Source organism: Hetaerina americana, unplaced genomic scaffold (genome assembly GCF_022747635.1).
Source record: "Hetaerina americana unplaced genomic scaffold, ioHetAmer1.1.p SCAF_1, whole genome shotgun sequence".
Lineage (NCBI taxonomy): Eukaryota > Metazoa > Arthropoda > Insecta > Odonata > Calopterygidae > Hetaerina > Hetaerina americana.
Window position 1 is genome coordinate 25,178,999 of NW_027286069.1, and position 17,337 is coordinate 25,196,335.

General features: G+C 36.1%; 1 protein-coding gene across 1 annotated transcript; it reads right to left on the reverse strand.

Moving 5' to 3' along the window:
- Positions 1 to 5,195: 5,195 nt before the first annotated feature.
- Positions 5,196 to 16,663, reverse strand: cyr (cypher). The gene is made up of 7 exons (XM_071595892.1): positions 16,460 to 16,663; positions 13,803 to 13,984; positions 12,021 to 12,184; positions 10,079 to 10,359; positions 8,859 to 8,891; positions 7,564 to 7,684; positions 5,196 to 5,473 (listed from the first exon to the last, which is right to left on the reverse strand). Exons 1-7 carry the CDS (start codon positions 16,661 to 16,663, stop codon positions 5,196 to 5,198), a joined length of 1,263 nt encoding a protein of 420 aa, XP_071451993.1.
- Positions 16,664 to 17,337: the final 674 nt, after the last annotated feature.

A 17,337-nucleotide genomic window follows, 5' to 3' on the forward strand; every position in this document is an offset into this window, starting at 1 on the left:
ATATGCGCCTGGGCGTCAGTCAGTTGTTTTTACAACTCATTCAAATGCCGGTGAATTTTGGCAAATAAGGTGAGGCCTGTGAGCTCTCAGCAGTATATTAACTTATGATACTGTTTTCTTGTGGCGGAATAGTTGGTGAATGGGATACATTCCTGAACATTAGAAGCTTCTTTTTGCCACGAACATATATTGCTGCGCTTAGTAAAGTAGGCAATAGTAATAAGAGTCGGGATGGGTAGTGCTATGCAGAGTGTCAGGTCTGGCCGTTTTTACCAAAACTTTTCAACGTTTATGGAATGTAAATGATGAAAAAGGTATGGGGAGAGCTAAAGGTGGGAATGAAAGAAAGCGAGAAATTTGTGAAATCATTGAAATTTACGGATGTTCAAACTTCAGTCAGTTATTCAGCCAGTTGACTAACTAAAGTATACTATAACTCCCTTGGGAATTGCTGTTATTACTGAGCCTAAAACAGTATCAATGTGAGAGCTTTTGAATTTCCATAAATGAAAATAAAATGATGGTGACGAGTTTTTCAGGAAGCAGGAAGGCTAATATTAAAGTTGGGAGAAGTAAACAAGAGCAAGAGGAAAGGTCACGACGTATTTAGGCATTGTTTTAGAAATAGAAGGGGCAGAGTTATGCGGAAATTAGAAGAGGAATTGCATTAGATGAGGAAGTTTTTGCAGGGAGAAGGGAAATAATGACAGGTACCCAAGGGAAATATATAAAAAGAAAAGACTTGTTAAAACTGGGTGTGGAGTTCGAGATTGTAGGTACAGCTTAGAAACTTGGTCGATGGGGGACGAATTTAGGCATAGACTAGCGGATTTTGATAAATTCGTAAAGATAATGGGGTGAAATAAGGAAGGAAAGGCGAAAAAGTAGACAAGTGATGAATTCAATGAGTGAAATATACTTGAAGGTTTTATGTCAACCATCACTTTGTGAAATATATTAATCATTTTCAAAATGAAAAGTTTTTTTATGTTGCTCTCAATTTTTTTCTTTTTCCTGGATCAGGCTTCATTTTATGATTCCTGGGACCATAGGGTTGACTAATGATCATTGAAAAGCAATGAAATATGTATGCATGCCTAATGAAGAGAAAAAAAGGGAAAATATGTTTGTGAAACATAAGTGAGAGGGTAAAATCAGCAGAGTATCTACGTCAGTGGCTTGGTAGCTTTAATAGTGTCAATTACTTGACTATAGTTCCTCATATCATGCCCGAAAATGGTTGTTACTGGGGGCTGTGATGTTAGAATCTTATATAAATGCAAAGGTGCTTGCTCCTATAAGTGGTATAGATTGATATCTTTAAGAGCCCCTTTACAAGTGTTTTACAACATGGACCATATCTTTTTTCATGAATGTAAATATACAATGCAATGTACCAGAATTAGGAGCATTACCCTTAAATTGTTAAAACCATATTTAACTCTTTCTCTACTGTTCACTCTCCGTAATCCTACTTCTCTCATTCAGCGAAAATGGATGATATTGTCTCTCCATAACCATTATTACTCTTAAAATAATCTGAATAATAAAAACAAGGAAATGATAAAATAATCTAGATTTTCGGTTTATTAAATGAAAAGGTTTTATTAATTTATTTTGATGAACATAATTTTAATAAATTTTCAAAGTATGATAGCGCACCACAGAGAGGGTGAAAAGGTATGTTCACAGCAGCCTACTTTACGACCATATGTACTGGGTACATTCAGAGCAGTAAAATGGTTAAAGGATATGGAGTAGATGATAGTTGCTAATTGTATGACAAGCAGCAACCGTATGACAAGGTCCGCATCCCATTTGGAAACAGTAAATATTGGAGTACCACAGGGAAGCATCTTTGGACCTGTTTTGTTTCTTTTCAATGTCAATAATTGGCCCAGAAGTACTTTGAAAGATAGCACAGTATCGTATGCCGACACTAAAATTTTAGCTATATATTAGTAATCTTAAATATATTGACATTGATCAATTATGATTTAAATTGGAAAAAATCGATATATTCCAAGAACTTTTGTAAATGTTGTAGAACTGGTGCTGAAAGTGGTTTAATCTGTAATTTCATCCAATTCATCCATCAGGATTAATATCTAGAGACAATCTCCTGCTTTTGAGAAGTGTTTCCTATGAAATTAAGAAGTATCTGGTGTATGGGGAAAAATTGGTATTGTGTTATTGTAAGCAATATTTTAAACAATTATCATAGTATTAGAGCTCCATGGCCTAAACTAAATTAGTAGAGTATTGAAGTCTTCCAGCCAGATTCCTTCCTCATAGGTACTACGAATCAGTCCATATAGCACCTGCCTCCCACATTTTCCTAAACCTTTTAGTAGTTCTGCAGGAATGTTATCCACCCCCACGGCCTTATTTAGTTTCATCTCCCTTAATGCCCTTTCTATCTCATCGTCGAGTATGCCTCGATCTAAGCTATCTTCCTCTACGCCATGTTCCTTTTCTATGTCTAACTTTGTTGGCCTAAGTTCTTTACCATACAGTTCTTCTATATATTCCTTACATCTCTCTTGTATCTTTCCTGTGTCAACTATTATCTTACCCACCTTATCTCTAACTGTTAGCATAGATCTTCCCTTCTTACTTCCCAATAAAGATTTAACCTTGCTGTAGAGCGTACCAATTTCACCCTTCCTCTGCAAATTTTCCATATCCTCACACCTGTCTTCCACCATGCTTCTTTTGCTTTATTTGTTACCCGCTTCAATTTATTATTTAACTCTTTGTACTTCATTTTGCCGAACTCTGTGTTTACATTCTTCCACGTTCTTCTCTCATCCATCTTTGCAATCATCTCATCCATGATCCACTGTTTCCTGGTCCTTTTAGTGTTAACGGTTCCAATAGTGTCTTTTGCGGCTTTCAATATCCCTTTCTTGATACATTCCCATTTTTCTTCGATAGCACTCAGCTCTTTACTGTTCTCCATGGTTTTCTCTACCGCCTCTTGGTACTCCTTCCTTTACAATCCATTTAATGTTTCTACATTCCATTTCTTAACCCGCCGTCCCTTCCTTACCAGGGAACTAAATCCAATGCAAGAAATCAATTGATGCATGAATATTAATCACACCAAATAAGTATGTACTTGTAGTCCTTCAGTTGTTGTAAACTACCTGTTGTTCCTTCGTGGGTTCCCACACAGCCTTGGTAAAGTACAACCAGTGGCTGCATAACGATATACTTGGAGGCAATTTATAGATATAGCTTAACTCATCCTAAATCTTATATGGTTTGAGAAATATAGACAAAACGCTCCCCATATTAATAAAATCACAAAGAGAAATAAAATGATTTTCTTGAAAGGACAAGGGGTAAATATATGTTAAAAATACTGAGAACTGTGGAAAAAATATCTCTCGATATAAAAAAAATAAATATTTACCAAAAAAGGAAAGTCTTCCAGGTTGATCATTTAAAAATTATTTAAACAAAACAGATGTACGACATTTTTATTTCTGGACATCATATTAGGTTACACTGTTAAAGCATGAAAATTAATAACATCCTAGAGGTCATCACAGCAACTGAATTTATGTTTCAGATATTACATAATCTTTTTCAAATACATTATTGTGGTCATATTTACTCACTCTTCTAAGTTGCATTGGTGCTCAGTACTAAATGATACATTATACATTCATAAGGAATTTAAATGGGACCACTGACATTGCTTCAAATTCCTAATTGGCACCTAGAGATAGTTGACTTTTCGAATGGAAGATAGGTAAGTACACATGCCACTGTTTTTTTTTTTGAATGAGCAATAATGAAACATATTTCAAATAGCAGAGTATTTAATATTTAGCATAAGCTCGCCGAGTATCAATGGCCTAAAATCATATTGCTTAGATTGAACATGATTTCCCTATCTAATTTGATAAGTACACAGAGCTACAATAGTAGTAAACTAGGTACAAGCACATAATATTTTCCATTGAGCAGTTAAATATAGAGTCCTTCATGAACATCTTCTGCACTCAATTTTCTATACCTTACCAATTAAATAATCACCATGGTGAAGTATCCATTTCATTTACAAAATTGCGCATAAAAAACCTCAGTGATTTTTTAGGTGCAAATTGCACATTTAAAAACTCCTTTTAATTTATACCATAAATTATCTCAGGGTTTAAAAAAAGAATACATTGTCAACCAATAAAGGGTATCACTTGTAGAATATTTACTGATTAAAAACTGTGTTTAAGAGTAAAGAAAAGGAGTGGATTGGTGATTATGAAGCTATAATGGAAGTTATCTCCCAATCAATATCAAGCACAACAACCAAAAAGGTGTTGTGATAGATGAGAGCTTAATTGCAGGAACCCATAAAGATTAAACAGGTCCTATTGACATAAAGAAACAAGGAATAAAACCTGATGCAGGTTTTTAAATACAGTATGGACCAAACAATTTGCCAATCAATTTCTTATTCCCTTGGTTACACTGGAAAACAATTGAATAATTCGTGAAAGAAGGAATCACTTCGGGAAAATAATACTTTCCATAATGATTACTCGAAGACTGACGTCAAAATTGTTTTTTTTGTGAATCAGTAAAGCATCTTTTGAACAATCTTTCATTTGTCACACCAACAACAGATTCTGAGCCATAAAAGTACTCGCTAAATGATAAAAAAAAATGGTACATAACATAACTGCTAATGATATGCAATAATCCTTATAAAAAAATATGGAAGCATGCCAACTTCTCAATTAACATTTCACAGAGAGCGCATGACTTGAGAATATTGTACTATACAGTTTTCAACGTCCGTGTGTTATATAAGTTTAACATCACTCAAAACGTATACATTACAAAATAAATTACTAATAAGTTATCATTAAATAAGTGAAAATGCTTTTTACAAGGAAAAAAATAATGTACAACTGCCAAACTTTAACTGCAAGCTAAAGATCCCAATGGCAAAACTTTTTCCCCACACCACCAAACCCCCTCCCCCCCTCCCGAATACACCCAAAACAAATGGAGCGAGTTCCCTTTGTCATTCACCAACCATCACCATGACCCATCGAAATCATTCCACAGTCGTCGCCTGACAAGCAACGGATGGAAGAGCACCATAATGTTTTGGACTAAAGGAAGCTGCTGCCGATCGATATCATTTTGGCATCTTCACATGATGAGGAGGAGACCTCATCTCACCTCGAAGACTTGAAAAAAGGACATGAGGAGTTGTGGTTAGGGAAGAACGAAGCGTTTGATGATGAGCGGGATAGAGAGGGTGGTGGACCAAAGTAAGAGCTCCTGCTTCCCTGCCATCCCCTTTTGTGCCTGCTGCGTAGACACACATAGATTGAAACCGCAATGGCGACTAGGAAGATTATTCCTAGGATGGCAAACGCAAGGGCAAGCTTCGACGGGGACATGCACAGCAGACGGCCTCCAGAAATCTTGTCGTCAGGTTGTCCGACAGGTTCTGGGAATAAAAAGATATTTTCATTTCAGGTCGGATTTTTTTTCTTCAACTGGTTTGACTTGAAATACAAATACTTGGCTATTTTGTACAATATTTGTGAGGATATAACCTAGATTTTAACGTAAAACATAATAACCAGGAGATATTAAGATTTCTACTTCCAACTAATTCCCTGTAGACCACTGATGGGGTGTCTGGCAGGGGATGGTAATGAACCCAAACATCCAACAACAAAGAATAAGTTTTTCTTAATTTTTAGTTATACTATATATCAGTAAAATAATTAAAATATGTAGAACATGATTATTAAAGGTACATAACACACAATATGAAAGTTAGATATACTTCACTATACATAAGATGGAAGCTGTTAAAAATAAGGACAATAACTAAGGTCAGATGAAATAATGACAACATATTCGGCTATTTAGAATGAAAAAGAAAAATATTTTACCCCCTCCAATGAGGTCAGACACAGTTATTCTGATCCTTTATCGTGTATACGAAAAAATGACATTTAAATTTATATTTATGACACTTAATCTCTCAGATTTTATTGACATGATTTTTCCTGCTGTAGTATAATGAGGTTTTTGGAACATTTTCAACATCATATCTAAAGAGTGACCTCTTTCCAAACTATGCAAGAGTTTTAATACATAACCCTTAAGTGATTCCTAACATAGTTTCTCTAATAACCTATTTACACTGCTCAGTTTATCATGACAAAGTTTTACAAATGTAGATCCCCAATACTGCATGCAGTCTTTTCCCAATTTTTTTCCAATAAATTTTAATTTTTTATTAGCTTTTCCTCATGATTCTTGTGGATGCTTCACACAGGAGAGGTTTTGCACCTAAGTATTAATTGACTCTAAACCTTCTATTTCAGTATTTCTAAATCAGTAGGCATTTGGGACAGAACTATATAGTTTCCAAAAATTCAATACTATGCACTGTTTTTAATTTTAATTCTAATTACCAAGAGTCATATTTGTATTTTTACACCTTCCATTGCCCCCTTTTTTCTGAAGAAATACATTCTTGTACAAGAAATCATTTGTTCAGCTGATAATGTCAAAAACTGTGTATCAAACCAAGTAAATATTGTCTGAATTAACCAAGTATTTGTGTTCCAATTCAATATGAATAAATTCCATAAAATTATGCCCGAAACATGAAACTTTTCAAACCATAATTTTGGGAAAAAAGGTGCATCTTTGAATTCCATCAAATATGGTACTTCTTATAACACAGTGAAAATAATATGTTGTTTCAGGCACCACTCCATGGAATTTATTCATATTAAATTGGAACACAAATGCTTGGTTATTACACACAATATTTACTTGGTACAGTAACAGTTTTTGACATAACACATTATCAATTGAGCAAATTAATACTTGTACACAGGCATTAATTTACTCAGAAAAAATGGGAGCACATAAGACGGTAAGCCTCCCCATAGTGAGAACTTGGCTAGCAAAAAAAGGAAAGGTATAGGAAAAGGGAATGGAAGGGGTACCAATACAAATATGACTCTTGGTAATTAGAATTAAAATAAGAAACAGTGCATAGTATTGACCGTCCAGAGCATTGTTCGTCGTGAACCTCTTCCCGGCCCTCCTTAAAGGCCTCGAAACCACCTTGATACTTGTGAGTAGGACAGAGTAGAGTCCCTGTAAGCCTCACGAATCATTTTTTTAGTCATCTCAAGAGATTTTTTTAAGTTTAGCAAAAAACTTAGTAATAGCATAAAGTTGATTGATCATCAATTCAATTTTTTTCGTGACACGGTCGGCACACAAAGGTTTACAATAACTGACATTCTGCCACTTACACAGCTTAGAGAGCACTGAGACCAGTTTTGGGGCAAAGTTTAGCACCTCTCTCCCCCACTCCAAGTAGTTAGATCCAACTCCAACCAATAGCAGTAGTGTGGGAAATTAATTTGCAATACTTTCGGAATGCATCCTTTATCAGTACACTCTTCCATTTATTGCAAGTTTATTTTAAAAATTGTATTCTCTACTATAATCTTCCCTCTTTGTCACAGTATGACTTCAACAGTGATTTCAATTTTCTCTCACCTTTGCGGGAATAACTGTCCATTTGGGTGGCGTCAACTTCAATACTGGGAGCTTTCACACTCAAACTGTTGAACACTTCCAATCTCGTGATTTCATTTTCATCGTAATCATCGTAGACTTCCTGAAAAAGTATAAAAATGCTATAAAGTTTCCATTGTAGAAAGCATGCTAAGGCAATTATTTCATGTTTCATAAAGATTAGAATCCTTGCAAAGCAGCAGGCATTTTTATTTTATGTCATTCAAGTTATATAATATTGTCATTCAAATGTGTTATGATGTATATATATATATATATATATATATATATATATATGTGTATATATATATGTGTATATATATGTGTATATATATATATATATATATATATATATATATATATATATATATATATATATATATATATATATATGTATATATATATGCATATATATATGTATATATATATATATATATATATATATATATATATATATATATATATATATATATACTTATATATATTTGTATATATTTATAGAAAATAATTAATATTTTTTTCATACATATTTTCTAAATGTGCCATTCTGAGGGATTTGCACCACGTTACATATGTGGCACTAATCAGATGTCATTCCAGACTCATTTGCGGTGTAGGCTGATTCATTATTACCATGTTATATCTAATTTCTTTTCATTCGTAATGGAATGTTTATCATAGCACAGGCATATGAAACAACATTTGGATATATAATGTATTTTCTCCTGAAATTGCATCAGAATAGTTTTTGAGGTGAAAATGAAGGAGATGAACTAAATTGATTCAAACTACTGGTCATAGGTTATTAGAGCTTGGATTTTAACTTAAGAAGAAGGACATTTTAACATGAAAGCAGTTGGAATGTAATAATTCTTTCAAGTATTCCATTTTATCAAATACCAAATCAAAATTAGATCATGATGGAGGTTTTAAATCAGAAGGTACCCAAAGTATTTTGGGATATGATCCTGCTGCTAAAAAACTTCCAGCGTTAAAAATTTCTAAACCATTTTCACGGACAGAGATATGCCATTTCCTGATGTGCCAGTATGTATTTATGAATAGATATGCAGAGTCACAGAATTTCAATTGCCAAAACTAATGTCATAAATGTGCCGAGATACAAAAAATGACTCTGTAAAAACTTCCTTTAGTGTGACTTTGTTTCAAGGGTTGAATGGACACTGTGACAATGGTTTTACATACATATATGAATCAATTCCTCCCAAAATAATAGATGATTTCAATAAGTGCATATGATATAATTATTAACTTACCTCATAATAACCTTGCTGGGTTGAGCAGTTTGCCTAAAAGATGAATATTATGGAGTTTAGATTAAAATAAATTTTAATATAATTTGCAAAACAATTTTTGAGACACTGAATCGATAGATAGAAAAATTTCTAATAGCTGTAAATTTAAATTTTCATAGTTATTAAACAATTTCCATATTATGAGCCTCTCAAAATAATTACAAAATTAAAAAAAGTATAAAAATGTAGGTTAATGAAAGGAGGAATGAGAGAGAATTTTTTCAAAGAGGATTATTCCAAAGTGAAAATGCTAGAGATTATTAATATTAATGTAACAGTGGCAGGCTATAATATTTGGAAATGAAAACTTATGCTAAGTAATAAATTTGTAATTTTCCAAATCTATTTTTTTGTACAAAGCATGTCAATACCTAAGCATAGGCTTCAGGTGTATTACAAGTTTAGAATGATAATGATGTCCAGAGTACTGCATATATAGATGGGTGCAATGAAGGTTTAGAAGGCCAGAGTATGGCATATTTTCTGGAAAATCAAGGTCAATAGGCATGGGTGGGATGTGTTTATGGAGGGATTGGAGGAGGACATGTATGTATATATACACACACATGTGTGTGTATGTAAAATATGTGTATGAGTGTGTATGTGTGTGTTTATATATATAAATATAATATATTTTTTATATAAATATATATATATACATATATGTATATATATATATATATATATATATATATATATATATATATATATATATATATATATATATATATATGTATCTCAAGTTAGCACTAGCAAACAAAAACACAGAAATTCACAAAAAAGAAGAGAAATTCACACGCTTCCAAATTTTCGGTGGTCGAACCACCTTTCTCAAGGGAGAGAATGAAGGAGTAATATACAAATATACATATGTATACATAATTTATGGGTATAAAATTCATTTAATTTTTTTATACATATCCTGAGGATGATTATTTGCATTGTGTTGTGTTGTAGAATAATATAGCAGTGGAAACTTAAAATTTTTATTATTTCACATGATGTTGGATATTTCCAAAAATACCAAAATATTTCAACTCTAAGTTGATGTCACCAGCAGGTGCCACCAATCAATCAATCAATCAAAATTTTATTCAAACAAGTTTAACTCATTTCATAATATTTGACAGAGCTCATACTTTTGGCAAGAATTACTTTGCAATTTAACAATTCCCACTTACTTGTTTGCATGCACCCTTGCATATTCTCAACCAACAACGCATGTGCAGAAAATCTCGATCAGGAAACTTGAAAGCCAGGAAGGAGGTAGCTGCTTCAAAAGTTGGATACGTTCTCCGTTGACTGGCATTTCCGGGGCGTTTTATGTTTCGTCTATATGAAGTGGGTGCTGGCATGATTCCGGCATCTAGGGGACATCCCTTTCCATCCAGGAGTCGCTGTTCCGGACCCCTTACCCTACCGTCGTGTGCCGTACAATTGATGACGCGTGCACCTATTCCATCTGGAAAATTTAAAAAAATGGCTTGCTAAACGTTTGTCAATTTTCTTACAATATAAGTGGTCATTGCACTGGCCATTTCAAAACTCTTTTTTCAGGCGAGGAAATGGTCATCGAAGAGCTAATCTCCACTTTTTCGTCTTCTCCTGTAATGAGTGATTTGAATCCATCTTATCGACATATAGTGTGGCATTTTGAGAGATGAATTAAAGGAGTTATATCCACATTGAGTGGCAAATTGATGGAGGAATTTCTCTTAAATGAGTACTATACAGAGATGAAAGGAGTGGGAGAAAGTAGCTGGTGGATTGTACCTCTTATAATGTAATTATGTAATACCACTTGCTCCAAACCTTTCAACGCTCTTCTTTCGACATACATTGAAGAAAATTCTGATACTGCAGTAAGTCCATCTTAAATTCTACACACATCCTTCCTCCCTTCATTCAATGCAACACTCCTACGTCCTCTTCTTTATATGACAGTATTCTTCAATATTCCATCGCCTGTCGAAATTTACTCTGAATCCATCTTTCCAGCCTCCTTCGTATTTCTCCCAACTGCTCCCTCTCGTCCTCCACCATACCTAGCACTTCCCCTTTCTGTCAATTTAACTCTATATTATTTATATTATTAATTTTATTAATTATTATTAACTCTGCAGGGATTGGCATGAGATAAGTAACTACAATATCCATCCATTCAAAAAGGAACTTCAATTTTTCACCAGTAAGGTCAGAGGTGTATGAATATGATTCAATAAATAGAGCAAACATTGATAACAAATTTTCATTTTACTTTCCAAAGTCTTAAAATAATTTTATTAACTCCGTGGGATACTTTTGATAAAGCTGTTCAATAAGTTATCTGGGACAGCCGAAATATGGATATGTCAACATTTCAAAATATAATGCATAATTGGCCTGCCGATTAATCTTTTTATTTATTCCATGCAAGAATAATTTGATCCAGGTGGAGAAAATATATCACCCGAACATTTGTTTAATTCGCCTTTTTTTCTTCTTTATCTTTGTTTTAAATTTTCCATCCCAAAATAGACGATGTCTGTTGTGGATAGCACCTGGCATCTAACGTGAAATAAATATATTAATTTGTTGAGCAACTCATTCGTCATCCTCTTCTCCCTTAGTCTCACTCAAGTACCACGAAAGACATGGTATACTCGCTTCAACAAGAAATTTCAATCCCAATAATGCACTACCCCCATGAAGTGGCATTACGATTATTTGCCTGTCCACAACTCGTCAAAGTTTACCGAAAAGTAGGTCCGCTTCATTCTGAGTCGAGTCCTTAGTCCGGTATCTTCTCTTCCCTTCTCTATTTGGGTTACATGGAAGAAGGGAACATTTGGCCTCAATATCGCCCTAATAAAGACCTCTATCTATCTTCACCCTAATCATACCCCTCGTCTCTCTCTCTTTCTCTCTCTCAACCCCGACAAACACAAATTCTTTCTCTCGTTTGAAATCACCTTGGCTAAAACCATATTAAAAAAGTCATATTTGGCCAAGCAAAATGGCCATCCTCCTGAGGTCCGAAAATAAAACACTCGTAAAACCAAACTAACGGTTTGATTTCTGCCTTTTATTTTTTTAATCAATTCATTATAACAAAAAAAGGGACTGATCGCATTCATAACTCACTTGGCAGAAAGCTTTTGACTGACATAGTGAGGTGCTCTCCGACGAAGTAAGTCCGATGGCGGGGAAGTTTGCCGCCTCCGCGTTGTATCCCGTGGACTTCCATCCAAGCCTGGAGGCCGCGAGGCGGCACTGCCGTGGATGGGCTCTCCTCTCTCCGACCGGACCTGAAATACGAAACATCTCCTGATTACATACTGTTAGGTAAGCTGAAGGCATTGTTACCACTAGGCACGAAAAAGTCACTGTTATTACTGTTAAAAGTCAAAGTTATTACTGTTATGCACGTCAGAGGCATTGTTGCTTATGAGGTGCGTGAAAAGCATTGTCCGCCCGACAATCAATTTCGAATTAATGGGCGCCCAGGGAATTAAATGAAATAAATTGTCATGCCCATCACCGATTTAAAAGGTTTTCAGTTAAGAGCCGAGCACGGTTGCATGCGAATATATGCAAACAATTTATATTTAGTTTCTAATTTTTTGAGCGCACGTAAATTTTCCAAAAGTTCAAATGTTTTTCCTACGGGTGAAAATAATAGTTTTGCGAGGATGTAATATTCATTTTTTTTATAATCTCCACCATATCTCTCGGCTGAATGTGTCGGGAGCTAACCATCATCAGTCCCTTATATTTTCTTAACCATAGTAACATAAACTGGCCCTTAATACAGCTACATTTATCCCCTATCCCGCAAGGACGTGTAGCAGGGAGTGTTAGGTCATTAAACATTATACTTCTACTCCATATTTAAATCCTGATGCTTAAGTAATATACATACAGTTGTGAAAATAAAAGGTGCCGACAACAGAATTAGATTTAAAAAAATACATTTAACATAAGTTATTATTGAGAGTAAAATTCGTTAATTTATATTTGAATAATTACTGTAGATTGCATTGTTGCGGTCGATAAGATATCCATTGTTTCACCAGATTGTTGTCCATTCATTGTTGGGACAGCAGATGTAGCTTTAGTGAGTCTATGAAGGATGTTTACAGTTGATGCCCATATTTTTGTCCGTTGCTACGCATAATATACGCAAAATACGTGCCTTACCTCATCATCGTAGTTGGTCAGCCGATAATGGCAGGCAAAGAAAGGTCCGCATCAGTTTTTACGAATCAATTATAACATGGCCATTCCTTAACCTCAAATATTTGAAGTATAATGTGTTTGTGTGTGTGTGTATGAGAAAAACCCTGTTGAAGAGAATGGGGAACCATCTTATAAAAAAATCATAAACACAGTAATCAACCCGAAGGTCGGTTTAGTAGGTGCTGGTAGAGATCACCCAGTACTAAGCCCTATATGGCGTGTGAAAATTCACACATCAGGGTAGGGGGGCCAGTTCCTTTCCCTGTGCCGGTTATGGTTTCCCAGGAAGATCTGGTACCCGAAAAATCACTTTAGCTTGGGTGGAGCTGCAGGTGCCCAGAGTCCCTAGCCCGGGAATCGAACCCGGGACCCTCCGGTCAGCTGTCCAACGCTCTACCCACTGGACTACCGCGACCCATAACCATCTTAAATGATAGATATATACTCATTTACTAGTACTAAGTGAAGTCTGTTGAATCCATGAAGTTTAAATATCGTACTTATTTCCGTTTTCATTGAGTGCTGAAAATCGAGCTCGATACATCTGTCAAACATGATTCTGCCCTTCCTAAACGATTAAATATTTCGACCATACCGAATCCACAGGAACATGCTTACACAGGCATCGTGTATATCGGCACTTTAACATATAAGTCCGTAAAGTACCGCTGGAGATATGGGATTCACCTGTATGACACCCTCCTTCGATGGGGCGTGGTAACTTCAGGGTTCATCGCGAGGCTCGCCGGACTGTCCGCGCTGGCATCCCGGGGAAGGAGACACGTGATGGTCCGACTCTGGTCCACTACCTGCTGCAGGTTCCTGTCGAACTGAATGTCTACTTCGACCTGGTAAGCTAAGAGACCATCCTAAGAGAAGAAAAAAAGAATTTCAAACTATAGAACACAAAATATGTATAGAAAACACATAAAAGGACTATCACATTTTAGGATAGTTCGAGTGTTCGACCTTCTCTTAGGCCTTCTTCAGGTCAGATTGGAAGGTATCGGGTGGAGGGAATGCGAGGGCTGGGACGGGGAGTAGCGCGGGGCGTGCGGGGAAGGGGGGATGAAAGCGGTAAGGATATAAAGGAATAGGAAGAGAAGAGAGTGAGTCAGAATTACAGGAGTAGCAGTGATTTTTCATTAGAATGGACAAGGGGGTAATGTATTCGCCTATGTAAAAAGCATTGCTTGCATAGTAAAAAGCATAAGCATTGATTGCATGACAGAAGATAGATTACGCTATTGGAGTGGCAATTGGCGTGGGAACGAGGTAAGGGGGTAAATGAGGGGACGTGGGGAGAGGGGAGCAGATCTGATAAATAGACATGTTTTACAACGGGAGCGATTGCAAGTTGGGGAAATGTGAGGACATTTGTCACGGGGGGTCGCCAAAGGGTTGGTGGAAATAGGAAGTTTTTGAGATTGGCGGGCCGTCTGTTTGCGAAAGAGTAAGGATGAGGTCGCGTCATTATGGTTTAAAATACGAAAAGTTATCAGAGAAAGGTTTTCGGTGTGTGTGGGATCCTGGGAAATAGGTGGTGCATAGGTTGAGTCCTGCGTCAGATATGGTGGGGTTGTTCTTCTTTGGTGTGTAAGGTCGGGTGGAACGACGGATTTTATTTCGTGGGAGCTTTTATGAGTAACCGCGTTGGTGAAGTGAATCGAGTAGATTGTGAATGTACAAGTATTCGTTGAGGTAGGGTGTGGTGTTGCAAATTCGGTGTCCGCGGATAGGGTGTGAGAGAATTGGGAATCGAGCGTTCGGTGTGAGTTGGGTGGAAGTTAGTAAAATATATAGTATTGATAAATAAAAAATAAACAGCTCAAACTATTTTAAATGTGTCCTTTTACAGGTATGTGTCTTCTATATATATTTTTGTTTTCCATTATGCCAAGTTATTTATATTGCTCTCGTGAGTGCTTGTACATCATCGATATACATTTTTAGATAACTATATAAATATATATATATATAATATTTATATTTATATATACTGATATATATTTTTACATATATACATATATATATATATATATATAATATATACATATATATAATATATACATATATATATATATAATATACATATATATATAAAATATACATATATATATATATATAATATACATATATATATAAAATATACATATATATATAAAATATACATATATATATAAAATATACATATATATATGAGTATATACGAGGGTCATCCGGATAGTAGTACCCGTTCGTGAAATAAAGACACAAAAGTAAATATTAACAAACATAAAAAAATTTATTTGAAAGAGGATACTTTAAACTACTTCTCAACATAATCTCCAAGCAAATTAAGGCATTTGTCATAACGTGTGACAAGTTTCTGTATTCCTGCTGCATAGTCCTTCGCCGCCAGCTCATTGAGATACGCGAGGGACCCATCTTGCACAAATTTTTGCATAATGCAGATGGTGTTTAACAATTTCATGAACAATTGTTCGAGAAACATTGGGAAAATGCTCACAGATGTCATCAATTGTGACGCGCCGATCGTTCCTCACGAATTCGTCAACTGAGCTCACCAGTTGGTCTGTAATGACAGACGGTCTCTCCGAACGCTCATCGTCGTGTGTGTTCCCCCTCCCCATGTTGAAGTTGCGACACCACCGCCGAACAGACGACTCGTCCATTACATTGTCTCCATACACCTCCTTTAATTGGCGATGAATATCACATGGGCGAACGTTTCTTGCATTGAGGAATTTAATCACTGCCCTCACTTCACAACTGGCGGCGTTCTCAATTTTTTTAAACATTGTAAACAATCACAGAAACAACACAGGCAATGCTAGCGTCACGCAACTTGGCTCAGAGAAGGCAGACAAGCCACTGAAGCTATCTGACCTCGTCCAGCGGCTACTCGCGTCGTCAGCACTTCATGCGGCACGAACGGGTACTACTTTCCGGATGACCCTCGTATATACATATATATACATACAAATATATAATCACACCAATACATTTCAGTCTTGGGAAATAAAAAAAAACATGGCAGCGAACTACTTTTTTCCAAGAGTTCACCACGATTTTTATCGTATTTAGTGTATTTGAAAATGCTCTGGATGAATTTATAAAAAAATATTGGAATTTTGTTCCAGTATAAATAGCATTATTATTAATGGTAGTCTACAGATTGAGGTAAGCTTGCAAATTGTTTAAACGTATATCTAACAATTTTATTGCTGTTTAGTCTGGTGTTTAAAAGTTGACGAATCGATTGAGGCGACCGAGGACGTCATTTCAATCAGCGGCTGACCCTTAAGACATCACCCGGGACCCTTACCCATTCTCTTTCTTACCTCTCTGCTGACCACCCTGACCCCGCACGACTCGGCCGGCAGCTTGAGCTTGAGGAAGACGACCCTGGAGGCGGGCTGGTGGTCAGGGGAGGTGAAGTTGGGCCCTGGCGCCGACCGGCATTCCCGGGGGAAGCCCTTGGCGTGGATGGCGCCCCTGAAGTGTGGTGCGTCAGGCGGCGATGCGAACCCTATCGTCACCTCCATCGCGTCCTTGGTGCAAGACGAGTCCACGCCTGGAATCGAATAAACGCCGCTCGATGGGATCATTGTTGTTGATATGCTACGTCAAATGCCGCTCTACAACGGATTTACAGTCTCGTGTCCCCAGTCTTTTAGCTGAAGTCTCGCGAATGGCACGAATCCTATAATGGGCAATTAATTGACTCTAGCTAGCCTAAACAGGGCTGGTCTCTAGGTCTCTAGCCCCGCAATATTAAATATAAACCATCTCCTGTCGACACCTTTGAGACTAGGGACTTTATTCCCAAAGTTAAAGTTCTTCCTCGAATATCGCCACCACTCTACCCACCTAACCATCACCAAAAAACTTCCACAAATAGACTTGAACTGTTCGAAATGTCCTAGTTTACGCCCGCGAAGTTCAAATGCATACAATATCTTAGCATTCCTATTACTAGAGTACTAATGACTTAGCATTCAGCATCTTCGCATTCCTATTACTAGAGTACTTATGACATTACCTTAGTTTTCCAATGATTAAACATTACAATAGAGTTATAATTCTCTGGTTATTTCTAACTTACGTTGGATCAATCGCAAATCTAACTGATTTTATGAATCCACCACCAATATGTACTTTTAATCCAGTCTCCAGTCCTTCCCATACATCCTTTGCCATTTTCTGCACATTTATATGA

Coding starts and splice junctions, on each gene's coding strand:
- cyr (XM_071595892.1), bottom strand. CDS start 16,663: ATGGAGGTGACGATAGGGTTCGCATCGCCGCCTGACGCACCACACTTC. Junction 13,985..16,459: donor TCAGGGTGGTCAGCAGAGAG/GTAAGAAAGAGA, acceptor TTCTTCTCTTAG/GATGGTCTCTTAGCTTACCA. Junction 10,360..12,020: donor AGTCAAAAGCTTTCTGCCAA/GTGAGTTATGAA, acceptor TAAATTTTCCAG/ATGGAATAGGTGCACGCGTC.